This window comes from Heloderma suspectum, chromosome 3 (genome assembly GCF_057233095.1).
Source record: "Heloderma suspectum isolate Gila_16-S chromosome 3, 16-S_ref, whole genome shotgun sequence".
NCBI classification, from domain to species: Eukaryota; Metazoa; Chordata; class Lepidosauria; order Squamata; family Helodermatidae; genus Heloderma; species Heloderma suspectum.
In genome coordinates, this window is record NC_139460.1 from 19,957,156 (window position 1) to 19,983,041 (window position 25,886).

A 25,886-nucleotide genomic window follows, 5' to 3' on the forward strand; every position below is an offset into this window, starting at 1 on the left:
GTAATTGCTGGTGCGAGCCCCCTGATCTGGACCAGGACTTCAACAGGGAGGAAGGATTAAAGCCCATACCCCACCTCCACACTAAGCAACAAGAACTCTAGATGTGATTGCACGATAAATAACATCATTATCTCTTTTTTGCTCTGCAATATAATCAGTTTGCATATGTGCTGGAGTGCATCAGTAACCTTTAAGGCAAAAGAGGTGTGAACTAAACAGTGGAGCAAATAGCATGTGTGCAGTGTTTGAACAATATCCAGGAATCAAAAGCAGAAGAATGATGGCTTTCTAATACATCGGTACCACGCCAAAAATAAGATCCTAATAAACAGCAGTATAGAAACAATCAGTCAATCAATCAGTCACAATCAAGTAAATCAGAACTCAAAAATCAAAGATGAAATTCACATGGAAGAATGCTGTAAGCGTATCTGATCAAGAACTCCTTTAGCTTCCTTCAGTTTTCCATAGGTATCTCATCCAAGCAGGAATTAGCAAATTCTCCTAAAATTTCACATTACGCTAATATTGGCAGCATTCTTTTCTTCATGCTCCACTAATGATTTCTCCTTCCTTCCAGGTTCGTGACCAAGAATTCCCCTATCGACGGAACTTGGTCAGGGTCATTGTAAATGTGGAGGATTCTAATGATCACAGTCCCTACTTCACCAGCCCTTTGTATGAAGCCTCTGTGTTTGAATCGGCTGCCATTGGGTCTGCAGTTTTGCAGGTCACTGCCTTGGATAAAGACAAAGGAGAAAATGCAGAGCTGATCTACACAATAGAAGCAGGTTAGCAAGCAGAGACTAAAAAGCCTACAGACTGGATCATTCTATGAAGCTGCATGCATTAAATCACATGATGTAATGTCATTGTCTGCTGAAGTTACTATAGAGATGTAGTCCCTCCCAAAGATAAGTGTGCTAAAACCCCATAGAAATCAATGAAATTTAGGGCACAATCCTATGCATGACTAGACAGAAAAAAGTTCCCAGCATGCCCCAGCCAGGCTGGCTGGGGAATGCTGGGAGCTGCAGGGCATTTTTCTGTCTAAACACACATAGGATTGTGCCCCTAAGCACCGAATCAGACCTAATATTTATCCCATTGACCTTGATATATTTTGTCTTCTAGAGAGGATGCCTTACAGGGCAGGTGCCTTTATTTGCTGTGGGCCATATAGTATGCTTCTCAAAATTGTATCATTATTATGGTTGGGACTGTTATATCTGCAATCCTAAACATAGGGATGTTGGAGAATTCCGCCACGGACTCCAGTGAGGCTGGATTCTTTAGAATCCAGACCCCCAGAGTCCATGGCAGAATGGAGCAATCCCCCCCGCCACCCCACGGAATCCCCCCAGGATGGAGCCTACCTGGCAGCGGCGGCTCTGGGTCATCTTGCGGCTGCAGCCCGGCAGTGGCCGGAAGTCCGGCTGCGGCCGGCCCCAGCCGGCAGCTCCGCAGCCTTGCAGGATTCCAGGGGGAGGGATGGATCGCCTCCCCCCCCACCCCGGATGCCCCTCAGTGGAGCAAGGTAAGGGATTCGTACATCCCTACCTAAACATACTTCCTAAGGAGTAGGCCCTATTGAACACAAAAGAACTTCTGAGTAAATATGCATTGTTCTGTCGTTCAGTCGTGTCCGACTCTTCGTGACCCCATGGACCATAGCACGCCAGGCCTTCCTGTCCTGCGCTCTCTCCCGGAGCGTGCTCAAGTTCATATTCATTGCATCGGTGATGCTATATGCATAGGTTTATGCTATAAACCACTGCAAGCCATAGTGGGGCCATCTTTTATTTCTGCCTTGCATGCCCCCAGGCCCACCAACTTAATCTCAATGTGGGTTTTTGAACTATCTGCATTTTGCATGGAGAGTCCTATGGTACATGTAACATGTGTCCAGGGACTCCTGCAAGGGTATGTCTAATAATGCAGGATCTGGAAAGGATCATACATTTTCAGATGTACATTCATACGCATTCACCATTCTAGCAAACATGTGAAGCGCAGGATGTGGAGCAAGCATGACTTCTAATGTGTGGATAGCCCTCTTGCGATATCAGATGGGCTAGATCCAGGGCCCGTATTAGAGGTGGGAGAGGAATTAGTTCAATTCGCATTTTAATGTGAATTTACCTGATTTTGTACTTCCGAACCACTGTGCGAAACAAAACTCCATTTTGAAATGTGCACTTCTCCAAATTGTGCGGTGAAGTTCTCCAATCAAAGAGTGCATACAGAAATGTGTATATCAGGGCAAATAATGTTCAAACATCCATTATATTAGAAAAATTGCTTGCAAAAAAGTGTACATTAGTCAAAAATGCGTACAAAAATGTATGTATTGGGATAAATGTGCACAAAACTGCTTACGGTTTATCATTACAGGATGAACTGAAATTAAGACTGGAGAAATTCTCAAAGTTCAAGATAAACCAAACATAAGATAGGAAAAATGAGAAACTGAGAGAAAAACCAAAATTGAGTGATTCATCCATCCCTACCTTATACTCATGCCTGGGGCTATGTTAAGCGAGTATTATTGTAGTATTGTATTGGTTTCAGTTCTGTCACTTGCTGCTCCAGTTCACCAATTCCTCCTGGAATTGCAGGTTTGGATTTGGTACTTCATTAACAATGGATTTGTCCATCCCACTTCATATACTTTCCCATTTGATACAGGGTGAGGGACCTTAAGATGGGATCATGATGTTGCTGTCTTCCAAAGTATGTGGGGTCATCAGGCTTAGCGTCTCTTAAAGAAATTAGCAGAGGTAATAAGCAAGTTGACTATGAGCTATAGTAGATGTGGGAGAATAAGCCTGGGTTTTGGACCCTGGGTTGCTTCTAAACAGCTGCAAAGTGGCAACCGAGATGGCCTGAGTTATAGCAGAGAACATAAGAAGAGCCCTGCTGTATCCAGACCAAGGGTCCATCTAGTCCAGCATTCTGTTCACACAACGGCCAACTAACTGTTGACCAGGAACCCACAAGCAGGGCATGAGCGCAACTCCCACCCATGTTTCCCAGCAACTGGTGCACATAGGCACACTGCCTCTGATACTGGAGGTAGCACATAGCTATCAAGACTAGTAGACGTGCCAGATAGTATGGGAGTGATTAACCCTTTACCCACCTGTCACTCCCACCCTAAAACTCCCTTCCCTGAGTCACTTTTCCTTGTGATTATGGCAAATGTGTATCTTAGAACCACAGCTGGGAGAAAGCAACTGCAGGGACATTACTATAGGGAGAAAGTAGCAGATTTAAGTGTTAAGCATCCCTTCTTCTGTCCACCGCTTCACCATTGCAAATCAAGCTTTTTTCTAGTTTTGCAGCTGTGACATAGGTCTGCTGCTGAATGTCTATTTTAGGCCTGTGGTGAATGGGCTGTGATGCAATGCTGTAAATTTACCATAAGGGGGAAAAATGGTCCAGTAATGAAAAAGGAAGGAGGAAAGGGACAATGGCCAGGAAGTGGGACAGTGTGACGCTTCTGTCCAGAGCAATTGCACAAAAGCTCAAAACCCTTCAGTGAGACTTTATCTCTCCGTGATTACCTCTGGTTTCTTTTTTATCCTGCTCTCCATCTGCAGTTTGAGGCTTCAAGCCTCTGTTTCAGATAAAGCTGCAAATTCCCAGCGTTTCATTATCCACAGATGCTCCTGGATGTGGCATAATACCGCTTTCTGAGGCTGTCATTCCTCTGATCCATGAAAGAATGTGCGGTGAGGATGTTAATTTTAACAGAAGGGTTCAGCTCATGTACATAGTTCCCTCCTTCCCAGGGAATTCAGCTGATTGCAAGCACAGCACTGAATAATGGAAACCAATAATCTCACACTTTAATAACTTCTCAATCTGTGGGAGAGGACCCATTCTTCATAAATGCACTAATCTACAGACCAGCTCATAGATGTTCCATCCCAGAAATTCAGTGTAGGCACACACAGACAACTGATTGGTTAGATCACATGTTATTTCTCTGTCATATCTTAACTCAACCCTTGTTAACATATAGACAGAACAGAGCACTGAGGGCGAAACTGTTACAAGAGCATGAGAATACTGCTGAAAATGTTACCCCTCTCTTGAGATCTCCCTTTGTAATGTGTAATGAAACTTAACCCACATGCTGACATCATCACCAGGTGGCAGCTGATGACATGGAGTGGAGCAATTCATAGCCTTAGCTAGGGATATTGGAGAAATCCATAAAGGAACCAGATGAGTTTGGATTTCCATGAATCTGACTGGTGGATTCTGCAGCAGACCCCTGCCCCCTGCCCTGGTCAGACAGATTCCACAGACTTGTAGAGCGGGTTTCTAACTTTACCCAATGTTGTGCAAATTTGTTTGTAGAAAAATACGTAATTTTTTTAAAAACCAGCCAAAATTTCCCTCATAGGCTAAAGCATGAAAATGCACATTTGGAGGGAATTTGCACATTTTCACAGCTTCACAGTTGCACAAATGCACATTTGTGCAAATTTGGAAACAAAAAAAAATCCAATTCCATCAATGGGCAGATGATGGAACAAAAGGCACCTGACAATCCACAAAACACAGACGGAACAGGTTTCACACAGTCTGTATATCTCTAGCCGTAGCAGAAAATGATATAAGGACATGGCGATGTATGAACCTGTCAGTTTCGGTTCCTCCCAGTTTCTCATTTTTCCAGACTTAAGTTCAGTTCCCCCAAAAAATTTGAAGGTGGGGGCAGTTATGTTTGCATGCAAATACATTTCTGTACATATTTCTCCTAAAACATGCATTTTTGTAATCTTGCCTAATATACTCTTTTTTTGCAAATAATGTTCCTAATATAATGCAGTTAGAATTTATTTTCCTGAGTATATGCATTTTCTGTGTGTACTTTTCTCTAATATACATGTTTTTGCATGCATTTTTATATTGGAGAACTCCATTGGAAAGCCTGTAGAATTGCAGATTTAGAAGGATGACTGAGTTCTGGTTCACATCTTAGTTCAAAGTTGTGAAAGTAGATCATGCAAACTGAACACATTCCTTCCCCACCCCTGTTGAAGCACTGAATGAGTATTCTGAAATTGCTCAAAATCCTCTTTATTTCAGACCGTAGATAGTTGTTCATGCGTTGAACAACTTGTTACCCCTTTATCCCTATTTTGTCTCTACCCCCTGAACCTAAACCCACCAACTTTGAAGTCCAGTTGCTTTCAGTAGAATGCCCTTTGTTGCAGAATCACAGACTTTCAGTGCAACGCTATGCATGTCTATTTAGAAGTAAGCTTTGCTGTGTTTAGTGGGACTGAATCACTGGTAAATGTGTTTAGGAGAAGGCAGCAATCCTATTCACACTCACATGGGTGTAAGTCCCATTGAAATCAATGGGTCTTGCTTCCCCCAGATAGTTTCCTAGATAAGCTGCAGTCAGGCATGTGCATACTAGAGGGTAATCTCCTCTTGAAGCTTGGTGACACTATAGTGAGACTAGGGCGCAATTAACAATTTACAACTTTGCAGCATTTGTACACTGCACACCTAAACCGTTGTGAACTTTTCAAAGAGTGCTGGAAATTGTAGTTCCACTTCTGTGGGAGATACAGGAGTTCCTAGTGGCCTTGTAACTTCAGCTCCCTATGGTTCCTTGGGGAAAAGTCCTGGGAGTTGAATCGGTTTAAAAATTAATTTACACATATCATTTAGATAAACCATTCGTTGTCTCCATGTGGCAAGTTTTAATAAAAAAAAAGCCTTGTTCATAGAACTTCTCCATTGTATGTAGAAGTGTATGAATTCACTTGAAAACTTATTAAAGTCTTCCGCCAACTGGCCACCAATTTGGATGGCTCTAAAAGGGGACTGGACAAATTCCTGGAGGAGAAGGCTATCAGTGGCTACTAGTCCAGATGTCTATATGCTACTTCCAGTACCAAAGGCAGTATGTCTATACACCAGTTGCTGGGGAATATGGGCAGGAGTGTGCTGTTTCCTGCTTGTGGGTTTCTCATGGGCAGCTGGTTGGCCACTGTGTGAACAAAATGCTGGACTAGATGGCCCCTTGGCCTGATCCAGCATGGCCCTTCTTATGTTCTATGTTCTTATTTTAGTCCATAGTTATTTCTATCAAACTCTTGCTTCAGAAAGCTCAGAGTGGCTTGCATGTGGACTCCAGGCACTGGTCAGGCCAAAACTTGCTTATGTTTATTCATATAACACAGCCTTGTACCTGGCGTGACTCTCACCAAGTGGAACACGGCCCACGAGCCAAGGATGGTGCCCACCATGGGGTTAATAATGACTGCTGGCCTGGGGCTACAAAAAAAGGGGGGCTGGGTTGGGTTGGCTTAGGGATGGACAAAAGTCCCTTACCTGTTCTCGAAGCTTGCTTCGCGGTGGGAGGGAGGTGCTTCGGTTCTCCCCCTGAAGTTCAGGCGAGGGGGGGGAGGCACCCCGCCCCGCCTGGCCAAAATTCAGGCTGGGGGGGGAGGCGCCCCATCCCTCGCCGGCGAAATTCAGGCTGGGTAGAAGCGCCTCGTCTACCCGGCCGCGAAAAAAAAAGTAAAAAACACACACACACACACCCATGATAGGCTACGTAACGATTTACGTAGCCTATCACGGCTAGATTTCCAAAGTCAGCCGTGATAGGCTATGTAAATTGTCACGTAGCCTATCACGGGTGACTTTGGGAAAAAAAAAAAAGCGCGTACGCAAATGGCGGCAGCCCTTTTTTTTTTTTCAAAGTCACCCGTGATAGGCTACGTGACGATTTACGTAGCCTATCACAGCTGACTTTGGAAATCTAGCTGTGATAGGCTACATAAATCGTTACGTAGCCTATCACGGGTGTGTGGGGGTTTTTTTAACTTTACTTTTTTTTTTTGCAATGGCGGCAGTGGCAGCTGGTCAGGAGACCGGCCGCTGCCCACGCCCCCGACAAAACGCCGCCGAACCACCACCGGGACCTGCCGCCGAGAGGAACATTCGGCAACGGTAAGTCCCATCCCGGGGGGGGGGCGGGGGGCCGGCGGAGAATTTCCCCACCAATTTCGGGGGGCCGAATGCGTTGGCATTCGGCCTCCCGAAGATTCGGGGAGAAATTCTTCGCCATCCCTAGGTTGGCTGCATTTGGCTGGATGGGTCATAAGTCTTGTGACATTAACGAGTGCCCTTGGAAATGTCACTTGCAATATATATATTCCTGTTTTATTCTTTCAGGGAACACTGGGAACACATTCAAGATCGAACCAGTCCTGGGCATCATCACACTGTTGAAGGAACCAGACCTGACCACCATGAGCCAGTTTGTTCTATCAGTCAAAGTGACTGACCAGGGCTCTCCACCACTATCAGCAACAGCCATTGTCCGCATATCTGTGACTATGTCAGACAATTCTCACCCAAAATTCACGCACAAGGAATGGCAAGCTGAAGTGAATGAAAACGTTGACTTTGGGACTTTGGTTATCTTGGTCTCGGCAATCAGCCAGTCTACACTAGTGTATGAGGTTAAGGATGGCAACTCAGATGGAGCCTTTGCTATAAATCCCTACTCCGGAGTTATCACTAGTCAAAAGCCCCTTGATTATGAGCGCACTTCCTCTTACCAGCTCACAGTGCAAGCTACAAATATGGCGGGTATGGCATCGAATGCCACTGTGAACATCCAGATTGTTGATGAAAATGACAACCCACCAGTCTTTCTTTCCTCACAATACATGGGCACCATCAGTGAAGCTGCACCTATAAACAGCATAGTCCGGAGCTTAGGAAACAACCCACTAGTGATACGAGCCACAGATGCCGACAGTAATCAAAATGCTTTGCTTGTCTACCAGATCGTTGAGTCTACTGCTAAAAACTATTTTACAGTAGACTCCAGTACAGGTGCAATTAGAACTATTGCTGATTTAGATCACGAAACCATCGCACATTTCCACTTTCACGTCCATGTTCGTGACAGCGGCAATCCACAGCTTACTGCAGAAAGCCCGGTTGAAGTTACTATTGATGTGATGGATGTCAATGATAATCCTCCAGTTTTCAGTCAGGCCATGTTTGAGACTGTCCTGCTTCTGCCAACTTACGTTGGGGTTGAGGTTCTTAAAGTGAACGCTGCGGACCCAGATTCAGAAGTCCCACCTGAAATGACCTATAGCCTGATTGAAGGCAACACAGAGCATTTTCTCATTGATTCTATTTCTGGGGTATTGACTATAAAAAACAACAGCCTTTCCAAAGATCATTATATGCTCATAGCAAAAGTATCTGATGGGAAATTTTACAGCACTGCCATAGTGACCATAATAGTTAAGGAAGCCATGGACAGTGGTCTCCACTTCACTCAAAGCCTTTATTCCACATCCATCTCTGAAAACAGCACCAATATCACAAAGGTAGCCGTGGTCAATGCTGTTGGAAACCGCCTGAATGAGCCCTTGAAATACAGCATTTTAAACCCGGGGAACAAATTCAAGATCAAATCCACTCTGGGTGTCATTCAAACTACTGGCATCCCATTTGACAGAGAAGAACAGGAATTATATGAGCTGGTGGTTGAGGCTAGTCGTGAACTGGATCAACTGCGGGTAGCCAGGGTGGTTGTCAGAGTTCACATTGAAGACATCAATGACAATGCTCCAGTGTTTGTTGGACTTCCATACTATGCTGCTGTCCAAGTCGAGGCTGATCCCGGCACGCTGATATACCGAGTGACGGCCGTTGATAAAGATAAGGGTGCAAATGGCGATGTATCTTACCTGCTGAAGGAGGACTACGGGCACTTTGAAATTGATAGACACACTGGCAGCGTCACATTGAAAGCAGCCTTTAATTCCGACTTATCTAATATAGAGTATTTAATTATTGTCACTGCTAAAGATGGAGGCAATCCATCACTGTGGGCATCTGTAGAATTGCCAATTACGATAGTTAACAAAGCAATGCCCGTTTTCAACAAGCCTTTCTATACAGCCTCTGTAAACGAAGACATAGAAATGCACACCCCAATTCTGAGTATCAATGCTACCAGCCCAGAAGGTCAAGGTATCATTTACATAATTGTAGATGGGGATCCCTATAATCAGTTCAACATTGATTTTGACACTGGAGTCCTCAGTGTCATCAGTCCATTAGACTATGAAGTAAATCCCATTTTCAAGCTGACAGTAAGAGCGAGTGATGCTCTCACTGGTGCCCGAGCTGAAGTCACGGTAGACTTAATTATCAGTGATGTCAATGACAATGCTCCAGTTTTTGACCACTTTGCATATAATGCCACCTTGTCTGAAGCATCTTTAATTGGGACTCCCGTCTTGCAGGTTGTTGCTACTGATGCAGATTCTGAGAATAACAAAATTATTCAATATCAGATAGTCCAGGACTCCTTCAACAGCACAGATTATTTTCACATTGATGGCACAAGCGGTCTGATCCTAACAGCCCGCTTGTTGGACCATGAACTGATGCAGCAATGCAGTTTAAAAGTAAGGGCAACTGATAATGGATTCCCACCTCTGAGCAGTGAAGTTCTTGTTAGCATCTCTGTGACAGACATGAATGACAACCCTCCCATTTTTAACCAGTTGATATATGAATCATATGTCAGTGAGTTAGCTCCTCGGAGTCATTTTGTGACTTGCATCCAAGCTTCTGATGCAGACAGCTCTGACTTTGACCGGTTGGAGTACAGTATCTTGTCTGGGAATGACCGTACAAGTTTTATGATGGACAGCAAGAGTGGTGTCATCACTCTCTCAAACCATCGTAAGCAGAGGATGGAGTCAATGTACAGTTTGAATGTCTCTGTCTCTGATGGTTTGTTCACAAGCACAGCTCAAGTCCATATCCGAATTCTGGGAGCTAACTTATATAGCCCTGTGTTCTCGCAGAGTATTTACGTGGCAGAGGTTAGAGAAAATGCTGCCCCAGGAACCAAAGTTATCCATGTAAAAGCAACAGATGGAGATTCAGGCATATATGGGCAAATAAGCTATTCGATTATGAATGATTTTGCCAAAGATCGTTTTTCAATTGATAACAATGGACAGATCATCACAACTGAGAAACTCGATCGGGAGATCCCTTTGGAAGGCGATATCACCATATTTTTGAGGGCCCTGGATGGAGGGGGGAGAAACACATTCTGTACCGTAAGAGTTATAGTGGTGGATGAGAATGACAATGCTCCACAGTTCATGACCATGGAATACAGGGCAAGCGTCAAAGCAGATGTTGGGAGAGGTCATTTGGTCACCCAAGTCCAAGCTATTGATCCAGATGATGGCGGAAACGCGAGGATTGCCTATTCACTGTACAGCGAGGCTTCAGTTTCTGTTGCAGATCTACTGGAAATTGACCCTGACAATGGATGGATGGTGACCAAGGGTAATTTTAACCAGCTTAAAAACACAGTGCTTTCCTTCTTTGTCAAAGCAGTTGATGGCGGCATTCCTGTAAAGCACTCCCTTATCCCTGTATACATTCACGTTTTGCCTCCAGAAACCATCTTACCTTCCTTTTCTCAACCCCAATATTCTTTTACAGTATCAGAAGACACAGTAATAGGTAGTACCATTGACGTTCTGCATGTTTTGCCTAATCAAGGAGCCGCCTATAGCACAGTCAGTGGTGAACTGACAGGAAACAACAAGGACGGGGTTTTTATTATAGAGCAAGACACCGGCATCATAAAACTTGATAAGAGACTCGACCATGAGACAAATTCTGCCTTTCATTTCAAAGTTGCTGCAACCATACAGCTAGATAAGGTGGATGTTGTGTTAACAGTGGACGTGGACATTAAAGTCTTGGACATTAATGACAACAAACCCGTGTTTGAGGCAGCAAGCTATGAAGCCATCATAATGGAAGGGATGCCAATCGGAACTAAACTTGTCCAGGTTAAAGCAGTTGATGCAGATTGGGGGGCAAATGGTCAAGTCACGTACTCCCTCTTAGCAGAATTGGAGGCTGACAAAATCACAGAGGTGTTCACCATTGACAGCAACAGTGGCTGGATCAGCACCTTGAAAGACTTGGACCATGAGAAGAATCCCACTTTCGCCTTTACAGTCGTGTCTGCTGACCTGGGAGAAACACTGTCCCTCTCATCAACCACCTTGATCACTGTCACAGTGACAGACATCAATGATAATGCTCCAGTATTTGAGCATGAGATGTACAGGGGATCTGTTAAAGAGAGTGATTCACCGGGTGAAGTTGTGGCTGTCCTCAGTACTTGGGATGAAGATACATCTGATGTCAACCACCAAGTTAGCTACCATATTACAGGTAAGGTAACTTTCAGGGGAGGGGCCAAGTTCAGTAGTAGACACATGCTTTGCATGCAGAAGATCCTGTATTCAGTCGTTGGCTTCTCCCATTTAAAAGAATGGGAATCTTGAAGATCTCACGCCAGTCAGAGTAGACAGTAATGAGCAAGGAAAACAATCTTTTGCCTTCGTATAAAGCAGATTCATATGCATCTCCAGCCTGGTTTGATCCCTAATAGATTACATTGGGCTAGATTAGATGAAATAGAATTTTTTTCTCCTGCGCTATGTGTTCAAGGAAGCAAGGCCGAGTGTTGAGAGTCAACTAATCAGGCTGGTGAGCATCTAGTTCAGACTGAGGATCTAGGTCAGAGTCAGGTGAAACTATATTGTGTGGTCTTCCTCCTGGTGCAATATTGCTCACTGGCCATTTTGTAGTGGTGGTGCCGAAGCATAGCAGAGAGGAGGTAAGAACCTCCCTCTCCTTGCAAACTACCACAGTGACACAGAGAGTAAAGTGTCTGGGCCCAGCTTCCGGAACGTTCAAGACCCATGAGATCTTACAGCACCACAGTTCAGATCCGCACACCTTTTTTTTCCAGGGTGTTCTTTGGTTGCGTGGCTCACACCTCAGCACAGGGGTGGGCAACTGGTTGCCCTCCAGTTGTTTTGGTCTACAACTCCCATCAGCCCCAGCCAGCATAGCCAATGGTGAGGGAGGATGGATGCTGTAGGTAAAAACTTCTGTAGGTCCACAAGTTGCCCACCCCAGTTCTAGCAAATACTGCAAAGTGAACAGAAACAGAGAGAAAAAAAGAACATTTCGATAGGCCTTTTTAATTTACTAGACTCACTCATCATGCTGTGCTGCCATATAACCCCTTATGATTGATGTATCAGCATGGAAGAGATTGTAGCACTGTGCATTAGCCAGAGAAAATGAACAACATTTATTCTTCATGATTGGCTAAGGCTAGGGATTGGGGGGGGGGGCGGTCTTATTTTATTTAGTTAAAAACATTGTTTCAATTTCTAAATAGCAATTTTCATTTAAAATACTATTTTTAAAGGCATAACTATCAGTGGAGATGAATTGATGGTCACTATATGTATGAAAAAATAAATGCTGATAATCGCCTCGTATGCTGCTTTAAGCTTTTTAGAGAGTGGGACTAGAAACAACTGTTGGGCAGTCCCATGCTGGACAGATTTCTTCCCCTTACGCCAAGGAATGATCTAAAGGCCACTATTCATATTTACACTTTAACCCAGGGCATAGGGATGGACGGATTCACCTCCATCCTCGCTGGGCGCTTGCCGAACTGCCGCTGCCCCCCCCCCCGTGTTGCACAAGCCACTGGACAGCCAAACAAGCACCCAGCAGCCATCCATTCCCTTAGCGAGCCACCATTTTGCTCACAGACCACAGCAGCGCTCAGTAAATGGGCCTGGTAAGCACACAGTGACTCAGCAAGCGAGCTCTGGGAAGCGGAATCAATGTGGGGGAGTCTACTGGACTCCAGCCCTGTCTCAGAATCCCACAACATGCCTAGCAGGGATATGGATTTCGTGACTCACCAAGCTGAACACAGCCCAGCAGCCATCTATTGTGGCCTACCAAAAGGTTCTTGACAACCTCGTATTTGCAGTCCAAAACAAGCAGAAAAACCAGGAAAGTTTTGCAAACTCCTGGTGGGCTGCCCTGCTTGTCTCATAGATCGTGTTTGGCTTGGTGGGTCATGCATGTTGTTGTTCAAGCCTGGATAGGGATGCACAAATCGGTCAGTTTCATTTTCTCTCACATTTCTTTTCTTCTTTTTTAACTGAAATTGTTTCCCTCGCATTCATGAAGAAATTTGAAAACGTTGGTAGATTCTTAACAATGAACCAAACCAAATTCTCACCCATCTACACTGGACACATTCAATAGGTACAGCTATTCCTAGTGATGTCTGATGCTGGGAAATCAGGTCCATTCAAGCCTGACAGATTTGTGCAGTGTTTCTGTTGTTCTAGTAACCGGGGGTGGACTGCATCAGAGTTTGGTTTTTTTTCAGATTCCAGAAAAAAATTGCATATTTTCCCCTGGGTTCCACCATTTGCAAAAATGGAAATTTACTCAAATTTTAATGTTTATTTGGGGGATCTTGAAATGTGTGCAAATGTTGCCATATTTTAAATGATTTGTTTTATTGCCACCCTTGTGCAACAGCACATGATTGCAAGTCTGTTTTTTCCGCTGTGTAGCCCTGAAGCAGCATATTCCCCTTTTGTCAATATCCTTGTCAGTTTCATCCTCTCCACATTACTTCCTTTGTGAAACCCGGGCAGGGGAGATGCACAAATTGTCTCCATTATCCAAAAAAAAAACCCCCAAAGAAATCCATGTATTGGCTCGACTTGCTATACAGTGCGTTGACGCCAGCTGGGGGGAAACGTAACAAAATCCGAAGGGCTGAGCCAGAAAAATCCGTAAAGTTTCCACCCCCACAAATGGAATTCTCATACATCCCTAGCTATTCCTAAAATGGAGGGGACCAAGATGTACCTGTCTGCCACGTAGCTATTGAAAGATGAGCCTGGCAGAAAAAAAGAGGTGGCAACCCTAATTCAGCACTACAAATATGGCTGAATACACAAGTGTTCAAACCCAGACGTTTAAGAACTAAGCACGCAAAGCCCTTTGCCTAGATGGATGCATCTGTCCATCTTGCTTTCTCCCACATTCATTAAAAAAATCTCAAGTTCTTTCATCCCGATTATAGGGATGCATGAAAGCCACTTACCTGGTCTCGCAGCTTGCTTCGCGGTGGGGGGGAGGCGCTTCGCTGCTCCCCCCGAAGTTCAGGCCGGGGGGGGAGGCTTCCCTCCTCGCCCGGCCGAAATTCAGGCTGGGGGGAAGGCTTCCCGCCTCGCCCAGCCGAAATTCAGGCCGGGGAGAAGCGCCCCGTCTCCCCGGCCGTGAACTTCAAAAGAAAAAGAAAATGCCCCTGTGATAGGCTACGTAACGATTAACGTAGCCTATCACGGCTGACTTCGCAGATCTAGCCGGCCCGTGATAGGCTACATTAATCGTTACGTAGCCTATCACAGGGGCGTTGTTGTTTTTTTTACTTGTAATGGCGGCGGCGGCAGCCAGTCGAAAGACCGGCTGCCGCCCCCGCCCCTGACGAAGACCTGCCGAACCGCCACCGGGACGAATGCGTTGGCACTCGGCCCCCCGAAGTTTCGGGGTGAAATTCTCCCCCATCCCTACCCGATTATGGAGAAATTTGCGGATTTGGGTAAGTAGAATGACCCGAAATTCTCACCCATCTCCTAGCCTAGATCGCACAGTCCTGTTCTACAAGCTTGCAGCTACTGGTTTGGGAAACCCAAATCCTGTTGAGGATTCCTGAAGCAGATTATGGGTCCCTCTAGCCCAGTATTGTCTCTGAAGGTGGCAGAAGCCCTTTAGGATCGCCACACATTTCTTCACACAAAACATAGTTAAACTTTGGAATTTGCTGCCACAAGGTGCAATGATGGCCACCAATTTGGATAGCTTTAAGGAGGATTAGACAAAGTCATGGAGAATAAGGCTATCAGTGGCTCCTAGTCATGATGGCTATACGCTACTTCCAGTTTCGGAGGCAGTACCAGTTGCTGAGGAACATGAGTGGGAGGGCGCTATTGCATTCATGTCCAGTTGTGGGCTTCCCATAGGCATTTGGTTGACCAACAGAATGCTGGATTAGCTAGGTGAGAATTTGTTTCAGTTTGGTTTTGATAAGATGTTACCAAAATTATCTATATTCAGTCAATGAATCAGTCACTGTTCCCCTAATCCTCAGACGTCACATCTAGAAAGAACGTGGATAGGGAGACATTTTTCTCCCTCTCCCATAATGCTAGAACCCAGGGTCATGCCATGAAGCTGATGGGTGGGAGATTCAGGACAGATAAAAGGAAGTACTTCACACAGCACATGGTCAAACTGGAATTTGCTACTGTAAGCTGGCCACCAGTTTGATGGCTTTCAAAGTAGATTAGACAAATTCATGGAGCATAGTTCTTATCAGTGGCTACTAGTCCTGATGGCTATATGGTACCTGCAGAGGCAGTATGCCTATATATACCAGTTGCTGGGGAACGTGAGTGGGATGGTGCTATTGCACTAATGTCTTACTTGTGTATCCACAGACAGCTGGTTGGCCATTGTCTGAACAGAATGCTGGATAAGATGGACCAGCACAGCTCTTTTATGTCTTTAGGGTTTAAGCTGAATTAATTAAAGAAGGAAGGAGAAAATGAAGGTGCTATTCAGAAGTCTTCATTCCAGTGACATGGGATTGGGGAAAGTGGGATAGCTTAACACAGCATGTGATGGCAACATATTAGCAGGAGTTGCCAGAGTTGCATTTTACTATTCACTCCCAGACGGTGCTTCCAAACCCTGTGTGTGATCATGCTGTCCTGAAGCAAAGATGGCTTTACGGATTTCCAATGTGGGTGGAAATATCATTGTCCTTCTAAAATATCTGCTTGTCCTCAGTAAACAGGTGCCGTTCCATGCCAGGCACAAGTTATAGTGTGCATTTAAATGCAGCCCATAGCAGAAGCCTGCCTGTCACTTCTACTGTGGAAATAGATTAGGGATGTTGGAGAATTTCGCCACGGATTCCACGGAGGCCGAATGCCAGCGCATTTGGCCCCCCAGAATCCATGGCGGAACAAAGCCACCTGCCCCACCACCCAGTGAAATGGACCCAGAACGGAGTCTACCTTTCTTGGCCATTCTGGTCTCCTCGAATGGCGGCTGCGTCTGCAGCTGCCATTTGCCTCTTTCGAATGGCCGTGATCAGCTACGTAAGTATTTACGTAGCCGATCACGGCTAATGCAGGGATGCCATTTGGGTCCCTGCGGAGTCCCTGATAGGCTACATAAATATTTACATAGTAGGGATGTACGAAAGTCACCTACCTGGTCCTGCAGCTTGCTTCGCGGTGGGGGGGAAGGCGCTTCGGTTCTCCCCCCGAAGTTCAGGCCGGGGGGGAGGCGCCCCGCCTCGCCCAGCCGAAATTCAGGCCGGGGAGAAGCGCCCCGTCTCCCCGGCTGCTAAATAAAAAAGTGAATTAAAAAAAAAAACACCCGTGATAGGCTACGTAACGATTTATGTAGCCTATCACAGCTAGATTTCCAAAGTCAGCCGTGATAGGCTACGTAAATCGTTACGTAGCCTATCACGGGTGTGTTTGTTTTTTTAAAAAATTCACTTTGTAATGGCGGCAGCCAGTCGGAAGACCCGCCACTGCCGAACCACCACCGGGACCCGCCGTTGGGAAGGACATTCGAGGGAGGTAAGTCCCATGCCAGGGGGGCGGGGGGTGGAGAATTTCACCACCAATTTCAGGGGGCCGAATGCATTGGCATTCGGCCTCCCCGAGATTCGTGGAGAAATTCTCCGCCATCCCTAATACGTAGACTATCACGGCAGTTGACAGGAATGCAAATGACAGCCGCTGTAGCCTCCGCCATTTATGTCCCTGTCTATTGCCATGATAGGCTACGTATATATTTAGATAGCCTATCAGAGCAAAACACAGGGGCGCAAATGGCAGCTACGGTGGCCGCCATTTGCATCCCTGCGCAGCCCATCGGCTGGCTGTCTGGCTGCGGGTGGCTCCGGCCAGCGACTCCGCGGAGTCGCTGCAGAGCGGGGCCGGCCAGGGAGGATTCCGGGGGGAGGGACGGAGCACCTCCCCCCCACTGCAAATGGCCCAGCGCGGAGCCAGGTAAGAGTAGGGATGTACGAAAGTCACTTACCTTTCCGCGGATTATGTTGATGGTGGGGGGGAGGTATTCCGTCCCTGCCCCCGGAATCCTCGACGGGGGGGAGGCGATCCGTTCCTCCCCCCCGGAATCCTCCACGGCCAGCTGTGCTCCGTGGCAGCTCTGCAGAGCAGCCGGCCAGGCCCAGCCCAGCCCAGAGCCGTCTGCAGCCGGATTTCCATCCACGGAGGGCTCTGGCGGGGGGGGAAACCGCGTACGCAAATGGCAACAACTACGGCCGCCGCCATTTGCGTTCCTCATTTTTGGCCATCTTAATCTACGTAAATATTTACGTAGACTATGACGGCGAAAATAAAGGGGAACGCAAATAGCATAGCGGTCGCTATTTGCGTCCCTTTTTGATTCACCGTTTTAGCCGACGTAAATCTTTACGTCGTACCATTTGCGTACGTGGTTTTTTGTTTTTTGTTTTAACCCAGCCATGATAGGCTACGTAAATCTTTACGTAGCCTATCACGTCATTTTTTGTTTGTTTGTTTTTTAATCCAGCAATGATAGGCTACATAAATCTTTACATAGCCTATCACGTCGTTTTTTGTTTTTTTTTTTTACAAGAGAAATGGCGGCAGCGGCAGCCGGTCGGAAGACCAGCTGCCGCAGCCGGAGCCACTGCCAGAGCCGCCGCCGCCTGGAAGATCCGCCCTAGGTAAGTCTCGTCCCGGGGGGGGGATCCGCAGGGAGGCAGGCCGTTCCTGGCATTCGGCCTCACCGAGATCCATGGCGGAATTCTCTGACATCCCTAGGTAAGAGTTTTGTACATCCCTAATAGAGATACAATCTCATGCACACGTATTTGTGAGAAACAGCTTCACATTCCGATAGGTATAGGAAACTCCAGTCTTACACCTTGGCAAATACATGATATTCAGATGTCATAAATGCACGTACACCCATGTCTGGGAACCCTGGTCCCCAGACACATCGATACGAATGTACATGCATGCTTTCAAAGCCAGTTTTAGAAATACCTCCCCCCCTAACCCCAACCCTCTCTCATGTGCAAAGTAAGTACACCTATCAATCTAGGATCTGGGGTTCACAAGCTTCCAGGACAATCTTGATGCAGAAGCAAGCTTTCTGTTTGGAAATTAAGCCCTGCTGAGATCAGGTCTCCAGGCTACTATGGGAAAATACAAGTGTTTCCCTCCCTTTCTAGATATTTATGACAGGGAATCATATCAGCAGCTGAGCTTAAAGAGTGAAAGAAAGAGTGAGATTGAGGTCATACTGGTGTTTCCCACAGCAATCAGAATATGTGGAGCTGCCTTAAGTCCCACTGAATCTACTGGGGACTCATAGAAACATAGAATAGTAGGGTTGGAAGGGGCCTATAAGACTATCGAGTCCAACCCCCTGCTCAATGCAGGAATCTAGGTCAAAGCATCCCTGACAGACGGCTGTCCAGCTTCATCTTGAATGCCTCCAGTGTGGGAGAGCCCACTACCTCCCTAGGTCATCGGTTCCATTGTCGCATTGCTCTAACAGTCAGGAAGTTTTTGCTGATGTTCAGCCGGAATCTGACTTCCTGTAACTTGAGCCTATTATTCCGTGTCCTGCACTCTGGGATGATCGAGAAGAGATCCTGGCCTTCCTCTCTGTAACAACCTTTCAAATACTTGAAGAGCACTATCCTATCTCCCCTCAGTCTTCTCAAGGCTAAACATGCCCAGTTCTTTCAGTCTCTCTTCATGGGGCTTTGTCCAGTCCCCTTATCATCTCTGTTGCCCTCCTCTGAACCCTCTCCAGTTTGTCTACATCCTTCTTAAAGTGTGGCACCCAGAACTTGACACAATACTCAAGACTCGCTTCCAAGTAAATAAGCAGAGGGTTGGATTGCAAGTCTTATTTACATAAAGGAGCCCACAGTTTTGGGGGTTCGGGCTCCAGTTCCCATTACGATGAATTTAAATTTTGAAAGGACTGTGTCACAGTCACTGAAGCATGGTTAGGCATGGATTTGTTACAGTGTATGTTCAAAGTACTGTGGTCTCCAAGGGAATTAATTCATTCAAGACCATTTTCCCCTTCAAAAAAGGAAAATCTAAAATAAAATTGTCTACACCCACAATGCTCTCTATTATCATCATCGTTATTATTATCATTATTATTATTCTCATCCTCGTCACAAGGTTAACTTTTAATTTACAGACTAGAGGGAGGGAAAGTCACAGAACTGTGAGAGCTGGTCATTCTGTACTCTAGACACACTGCCTCTGTTGGCCATGGTTTCCCTGTTATGAAATCAGAATAATAAGTAATGACTCGCGTCATTCTGACACTTGCATGATAAGTGGGAATAGCAGGAAGTTAAAGGTATCTTGGGAAAGGAAGCACAGTCCCTTAAGACAAGGGTGAGCGACTTGTGGCCCTCCAGTTATTTTGGCCTACAACCCCCATCAGCCCTAGCCAGCAAAGCGAATGGTGAGGAATCATGGAAGTTGTTATTTGTATTAAATAATATTAAGTTGTATTATTTCATATACAGCTGAAATAATCTGTATATTGGTTCTACAACTGCAACCAGGCAGAAGACCAGTGTCTTGGGTGTATGTACCCTGTAGGGGTAGCACAGGAATAGCAACCAGCTGACTAAGACTAGGGATGGAAGACGGCTTCAAAATGTACACACACATACACACACACGCACCCTGCTCATATAGGCTGGTTCCATTTCAAGTCACATCCAGCCCCCTTCAGTGGCATGCAAGCTAGCCTCATTCAGCATGGGGCTTGCACCCTGCCCTTGCCACTCCTCTCCCTGCCTTGCCAGTCTTAGGCACACACTTTTCCTATAGAAAAATGTTTTACCTTTAGGTGGCAGGAGGGGATAACAGGTGATTCAGGCCTCACCATCTCCAGCAGTAAACTCCACGCATCATTTGCAGCTGAGAAGAAGGCCCACAGGGCTTCTCTTGCCTGGAAGGGAACTGACCCTCGCTTGTTACCCCTCTGCTTTCCTCAAGGGAAGGCACTTTTTTTCCCTTAAGGGAGAGGGAGAAGGCTGGCAGGGAAGGCAAAGGAGAATTCAACTTGAACATCCTAAAAGCGCAGTTAATTTGGGTGTAGTGTGGTGTGGTGGTTAGCCCAACCTCCCTCACAGGATGGATGTGAGGATAGGACATAGGAAGCTGCCTTATACCGAGTGAGACCATTGGTCCATCTAGCCCAGTATTGCCAACACTGACTGGCAGCAGCTCTCCAGGGTTTCTGGCATGATTCCTTCTTCACCCTACCTGGAGAAGCTGGGGATCGAACCTAGGACCTTCTGCATACAAAGCATGTGCTCTTATCACACTGAGCTATGGGCCCTCCCTAAAAAGGAGAATTCAACTTGAACATCCTAAAAGCCCAGTTAATTTGGGTGGTGTTGTGTAGTGGTTAGACTCAGTATGGGGAGACCCAGGTTCAACTCCTCAGTCTCTGGGAAGCTCATTCCATAACTGGGGTGCCACAGCAGAAAAGGCCTTGGTAGCCACCTACCTCACTTCCATTGGCAGGGTCTCCCACTGAAGATGATCTTAGGATCCAGGCAGGTACACATGGGAGGAGACAGTCCTGCAGGTAACCCAGCCTCAAGCTGTTTAGGGTTGGGGCCGGGTTGTTCTGCCCTGACACTCCTTGTATCCTGCCCGCTCTGTTTGCCTGCCCCCTGCCTGTTTTCCCATAGCTTTGCCACCAATCCTGCTATGCCACCCATGTGTTGGTGTCCCCCTGACACTGTGGATTTACTATGTCTGCTCCTCTGTCCCTCCTCAGAGGTGCTGTGCATACTTGGCCTGAGAGGCAAAGAGATCCTAAGTTCAGTTGAAAAGGTTAATCCTTCACCTGGCCTGTACTGAGATAAGCATTAACTCTCACATGCATTCACTTCTTCTTGAATTATCCTGTGATGTCAAGTCACCAATTCCAATTCATAGCTAGAGATGGGGAAGAGATTCGTTCGCTTCTCATTTTAATGCAAACTTATCTAATTTCGCACTTCAGAACTGAAACACAGTTATCCTTTGAAATCCACACCTCTCCAAATTTTGCAGTGCTATCCCATAAAAAAAAATGCTTACAACATGCACATGTTAGCGAAAATAATGTTCGAAAATGTTGGTAAAATTCCTTGCAAAAATGTGTATATTAAGGGGAAATGCATACAGAAATGCATGTATTAAGAGAAATGTGCATAATAACACTTATGAATTTTCATGCAAACTTTTTAAAAGAAGCATTCTCAAAGTTCAAGAAGATCTGAACATAAGGCTGGAGAAATTCTCAAAGTTCAAGATGAACCAAAGTTACATTGGGAAAAATGAGAAACCGAAATTTACGGATTCATCCATCTAGGGATGGGGGAGAATTTCTCCCCGAAACTTCGGGGGGCCGAGTGCCAACGCATTCGGCCCCCCAAAATCGGCGGTGAAATTCTCCGCCACTCCCCCGCCACCCCCCCGGGATGGGACTTACCTTTCACAAATGTCCCTCCCGACGGCGGGTCCCAGCAGCGGTTCGGCAGGTCTTGGTCAGGGGCGGGGGTGGCAGCCAGTCTTTCGGCCGGCTGCCGCCACTGCCATTACAAGGAAAGTAAAAAAAAAAAAAAACGTGATAGGCTACGTAACAATTAACGTAGCCTATCACGGCTGACTTTGGAAATCTAGCCGTGATAGGCTATGTAAATCGTTACGTAGCCTATCACGGGGGTGGGGTTTTTTTTGTTTGTTTGTTTTTTGCGGCCGGGTAGACGGGGCGCTTCTACCCGGCCTGAATTTCGCCGGCGAGGGATGGGGCGCCTCCCCCCCGGCCTGAATTTCGGCCGGGCAAGGTGGGGCGCCTCCCCCCCTCGCATGAACTTCGGGGGGACAAGCGAAGCGCCTCCCCCCCACCGCGAAGCAAGCTTCAAGGACAGGTAAGGGACTTTCGTCCATCCCTACATCCATCCCTATTCATAGCACCAGTAATTTGCAGAGTCATCCTGTCCAGTGCATCCTATCAGATTCTTGCATGCAATTCTGTGTCAGTGTAGGCAATCTCATGAAGAGAGGCTACTGTGAACTGGGCCATACACACGGGAAGCTAGCAGCCATCTCTGTGATCAAAGCGGTTGGGAAAACCGCAGCCACACTTGCGGAAATAAATAGCTGCCCGCCACCCATGTGAACAGCCTGATTCCTACTAGCCTTTCCCCATTAAGCTGTGTACCAAGTTACATGATCGCTTGTAGGAATTTGACATTGTGATCTTCTCCCTTGTGGCTGTGGGTTTAACAGCAGGTTTTTGTTTTGTTTTGTTTTGTTTTAAAAAAAACCCTTTGCTATCCATTTGAAGCTGGATAGCTTCATATGACTTACTCAAAACTTATCCAAGAGCCGTCTGGCAAAATGTCTCTGAAATAAATGATTTGAAGATTGCAGAGCAAGAGAGTTTATATCTTATGAAGCCTTGTATATACATAGCAATCTGTTCACTCTTGATTTACAGTCAACTTGAATGCATGAGTACCAAACATAACCAAGCTACATTTTCCTTGGGGAAAGCTGACCAATGTGAACTGAAAGCTAAGATGTGCTCGCACAGAAAGAAGGGTTGTTGCTTTTGTGTTGTTCATTGAGATACACATTCTAGAAAACAATAGTATGGACACTTCACTATATTTGTTTCCTGAGACATTCAGACACTCTGTTGGTACTACAGATTTTAACAGGTTTAACTTAGTCTTGCAGGTCTGGGATTTTTTTAAAAAAAATCTCCACCAGTAAAAAGCTGGGACCACAGCCTGTCCCAAAATGAGCTCACTCGGCAGGCTGGAACATTCCACTGGGATCAATTCAAGTGTTTGGCTTTTATTTTCCAAAGGCATTCTGTCATTTCGAGGCTCAAAAGGCTGTTCTGTAAATACAATCATGCATGAACCATTTACTTAATAAAGTCTGCATGAGTAAGTGGATCACTGAATTACAGGTGGAGGGGAAGGAATAATTAATGAGAATGGTGTTTGCTGTACTCCAAACAGTCTTTTCGATCATACCTCCAAGGAAAGGCAACAGTGATATATAAGATGTGGAAAATCCATCTTGAGCGAGAAATGTAACATCATATGACTGTCTACTATGCTCTCAGGGGATCTCCGTACTTTTTGGAAGAATACATTCATTCACTTCACCATTTTATTGTGGACTTTCCCCCTCCCTCTGTCTGAGTAACAAACTACTCCCACGATTAGCAGGTGATCCACAAACCACAGATTCTATTTAGGGATAGATCAATAAATCAACACTTTACCATCACTGGGATTAATAATGGGCCAAATTCCTACAAAACTGAAGTGTCTGCTCAGTTGTGCTTTCACAACCTCCACCCACCATGAACTAGTTTGGCAAATCCCATGCTTATAATAATAAAACAATAAAAGCGTTTATTTTATTTATTATACATCCTTTCTCTGTGGAACTCAGAGAGAAGGGTTCATAGTTCTTCCTCCTTTATCCTCAGAACAACACTGTGCAGTAGATTAGGCTGAGAAAGGATGATAGGCCCAAAGGCACCCAGGTAGTTTCGTGGCTGAGCAGGAATTCAACCCTGGGTTTTCCCAGTCTGCATTTATATGCTTTATGAGATTTAGATCCCACCTTCACTTTCAGCAGAGTGCTCAAGGCACTACTCTTACTTTATCACAGAGGTTGTCACAGAGAGGAAGGCCAGGATCTCTTCTCGATCATCCCAGAATGCAGGACATGGAATAATGGGCTCAAGTTACAGGAAGCCAGATTCCAGCTGAACATCAGGAAAAACTTCCTGACTGTTAGAGCAGTACGAGACTGGAACCAATTCCCTAGGGAGGTAGTGGGCTCTCCCACACTGGAGGCATTCAAGATGAGGCTGGACAGCCATCTGTCAGGGATGCTCTGACTTGGATTCCTGCATTGAGCAGGGGGTTGGACTCGATGGTCTTGTAGGCCCCTTCCAACCCTACTATTCTATGATTCTATCTTGGCAACATAGTTGCTGCTTCTGAGGAGTTGCTTCTCATGCCGTTGTGAAATCCTATACAATGGGGAGACAATGTAGTTTGGTTCTGGAGGCCAGATTGCTCCCCTGTGGCCCTGATGACATCATGGGGTGGGGCCCTGTCCCCTGCTGTCACTGGATTACTGGCCAAAGTGCCCATCTGGATCTGGTGCCTTAGTTGGAGACAATCTTCACCCAGGTGGGCCAAAGCCCACTGAGGGACCAGCTTTGCTGCCAACACTCTCCTTGCCTCTCTTCCCTCTGGAGAGGCAACGTTTCACGTAGGGGCCACATCTGAGGCCCCACACTGGATGGGCCATCCTGTTCAGCCATATTTGGCCCATGAAATACATGTTACCTATTTCTGCCAAACAGGAATCATAATGGGGTCATTCCTGGAGCCAGTGTCACTTAGGGATGGACGAAATTCACTTACCTGTCTTCGAAGCTTTTTGCGGTGGGGGGGAGGCACTTCGCTGCTCCCCCCGCGAAGTTCAGGCCGGGGGGGAGGCTTCCCGCCTCGCCCGGCCGAAATTCAGGCCGGGGAGGAGGCGCCTCGCCTCGCCCGGCCGCGAACTAAAAAGTTTTTTAAAAAAAAACACCCCGTGATAGGCTACGTGACGATTAACGTAGCCTATCCCGGCTAGATCTGCAAAGTCAGCCGTGATAGGCTACGTTAATCGTCACGTAGCCTATCACGGGTGACTTAAAAAAAAAAAAGCGCATACGCAAATGACGTCCCCCATAGGGAGCCGCCATTCGCGTTCCTTATTTGGTCGCTGTAGTCTACGTAAATCTTTACGTAGACTACAGCGACCAAATAAGGAACGGGAATGGCGGCTCCCTATGGGGGCCGCCATTATCCATACGCGCTTTTTTTTTTTTTTAAGTCACCCGTGATAGGCTACGTGACGATTTACGTAGCCTATCACGGCTGACTTTGCAAATCTAGCCGGGATAGGCTACGTTAATCGTCACGTAGCCTATCACAGGGGCGTTTTGTTTTGTTTTTTCTTTTCTTGGAATGGCGGCGGCGGCAGCCGGTCGAAAGACTGGCTGCCGCTCCCGCCCCGGACGAACACCCGCCGAACCGCCGGCCGGACCCGCCGCCAGGAGGGACATTCGCCAAAGGTAAGTCCCGTCCCGGGGGGGGCAGGGGGCAGGGGGGCAGAGAATTTCTCCCCGAAACTTGTTCGGGGGGCCGAACACGTTGGCGCTCGGCCCCCCGAAGTTTCGGGGAGAAATTCTCCGCCAACCCTAGTGTCACTACCATGAGGACTAACCATGTCATTCACCCCTGTCATATCTTCTTCCTATTACATTCATTTCCACTGCGCCATGGAAAGAACTACCAAGCCACTAATGTAATGTAAGAACCAGTTCTCGGAAGTACACTTGGGAATTTTTGTGAACTGCCCAGAGAGCTTCAGCTATTGGGTGGTATAAAAATGAAATGAATGAATGAATGAATGAATGAATAAACTCACAGCTAGGGATGTCAGAGAAATCTGCCGCGGATTCAAATGAGGCCAGACTCTTTGGAATCCGGCCTCCGGGATCTGCAGTGGAACAGTCCCACTTACCTCCGCTCCAGGAGGATTCTGGGCAGAACGACACTCAGCTGCTTGAACTTAACCGGAGCCGTTCACCTCTGTGCTGATCGCCATTTTTCTTTTCTTACTATTTACTCTTTTTTTCTTTTTACTCATTTTTCTTTTCTCTTGACACTTGTCAAGCTGCTGCCCCCACGTAGCTGGCCTGGAATGGGAAGGGCAGACTGGAATGATCTATGG

At 46.4% G+C, this 25,886-nt stretch overlaps 1 protein-coding gene across 1 annotated transcript in view; it reads left to right on the forward strand.

Moving 5' to 3' along the window:
* FAT3 (FAT atypical cadherin 3) overlaps nt 1-25,886 on the forward strand; it is a 198,911-nt gene that overhangs the window by 42,205 nt on the left and 130,820 nt on the right. Inside the window, exons 9-10 of the mRNA XM_084845398.1 lie at nt 581-791; nt 7,213-11,286. Of these exons, the coding sequence (XP_084701524.1) occupies nt 581-791; nt 7,213-11,286 (4,285 nt within the window). The remainder of the gene's footprint in view (nt 1-580; nt 792-7,212; nt 11,287-25,886) is intronic.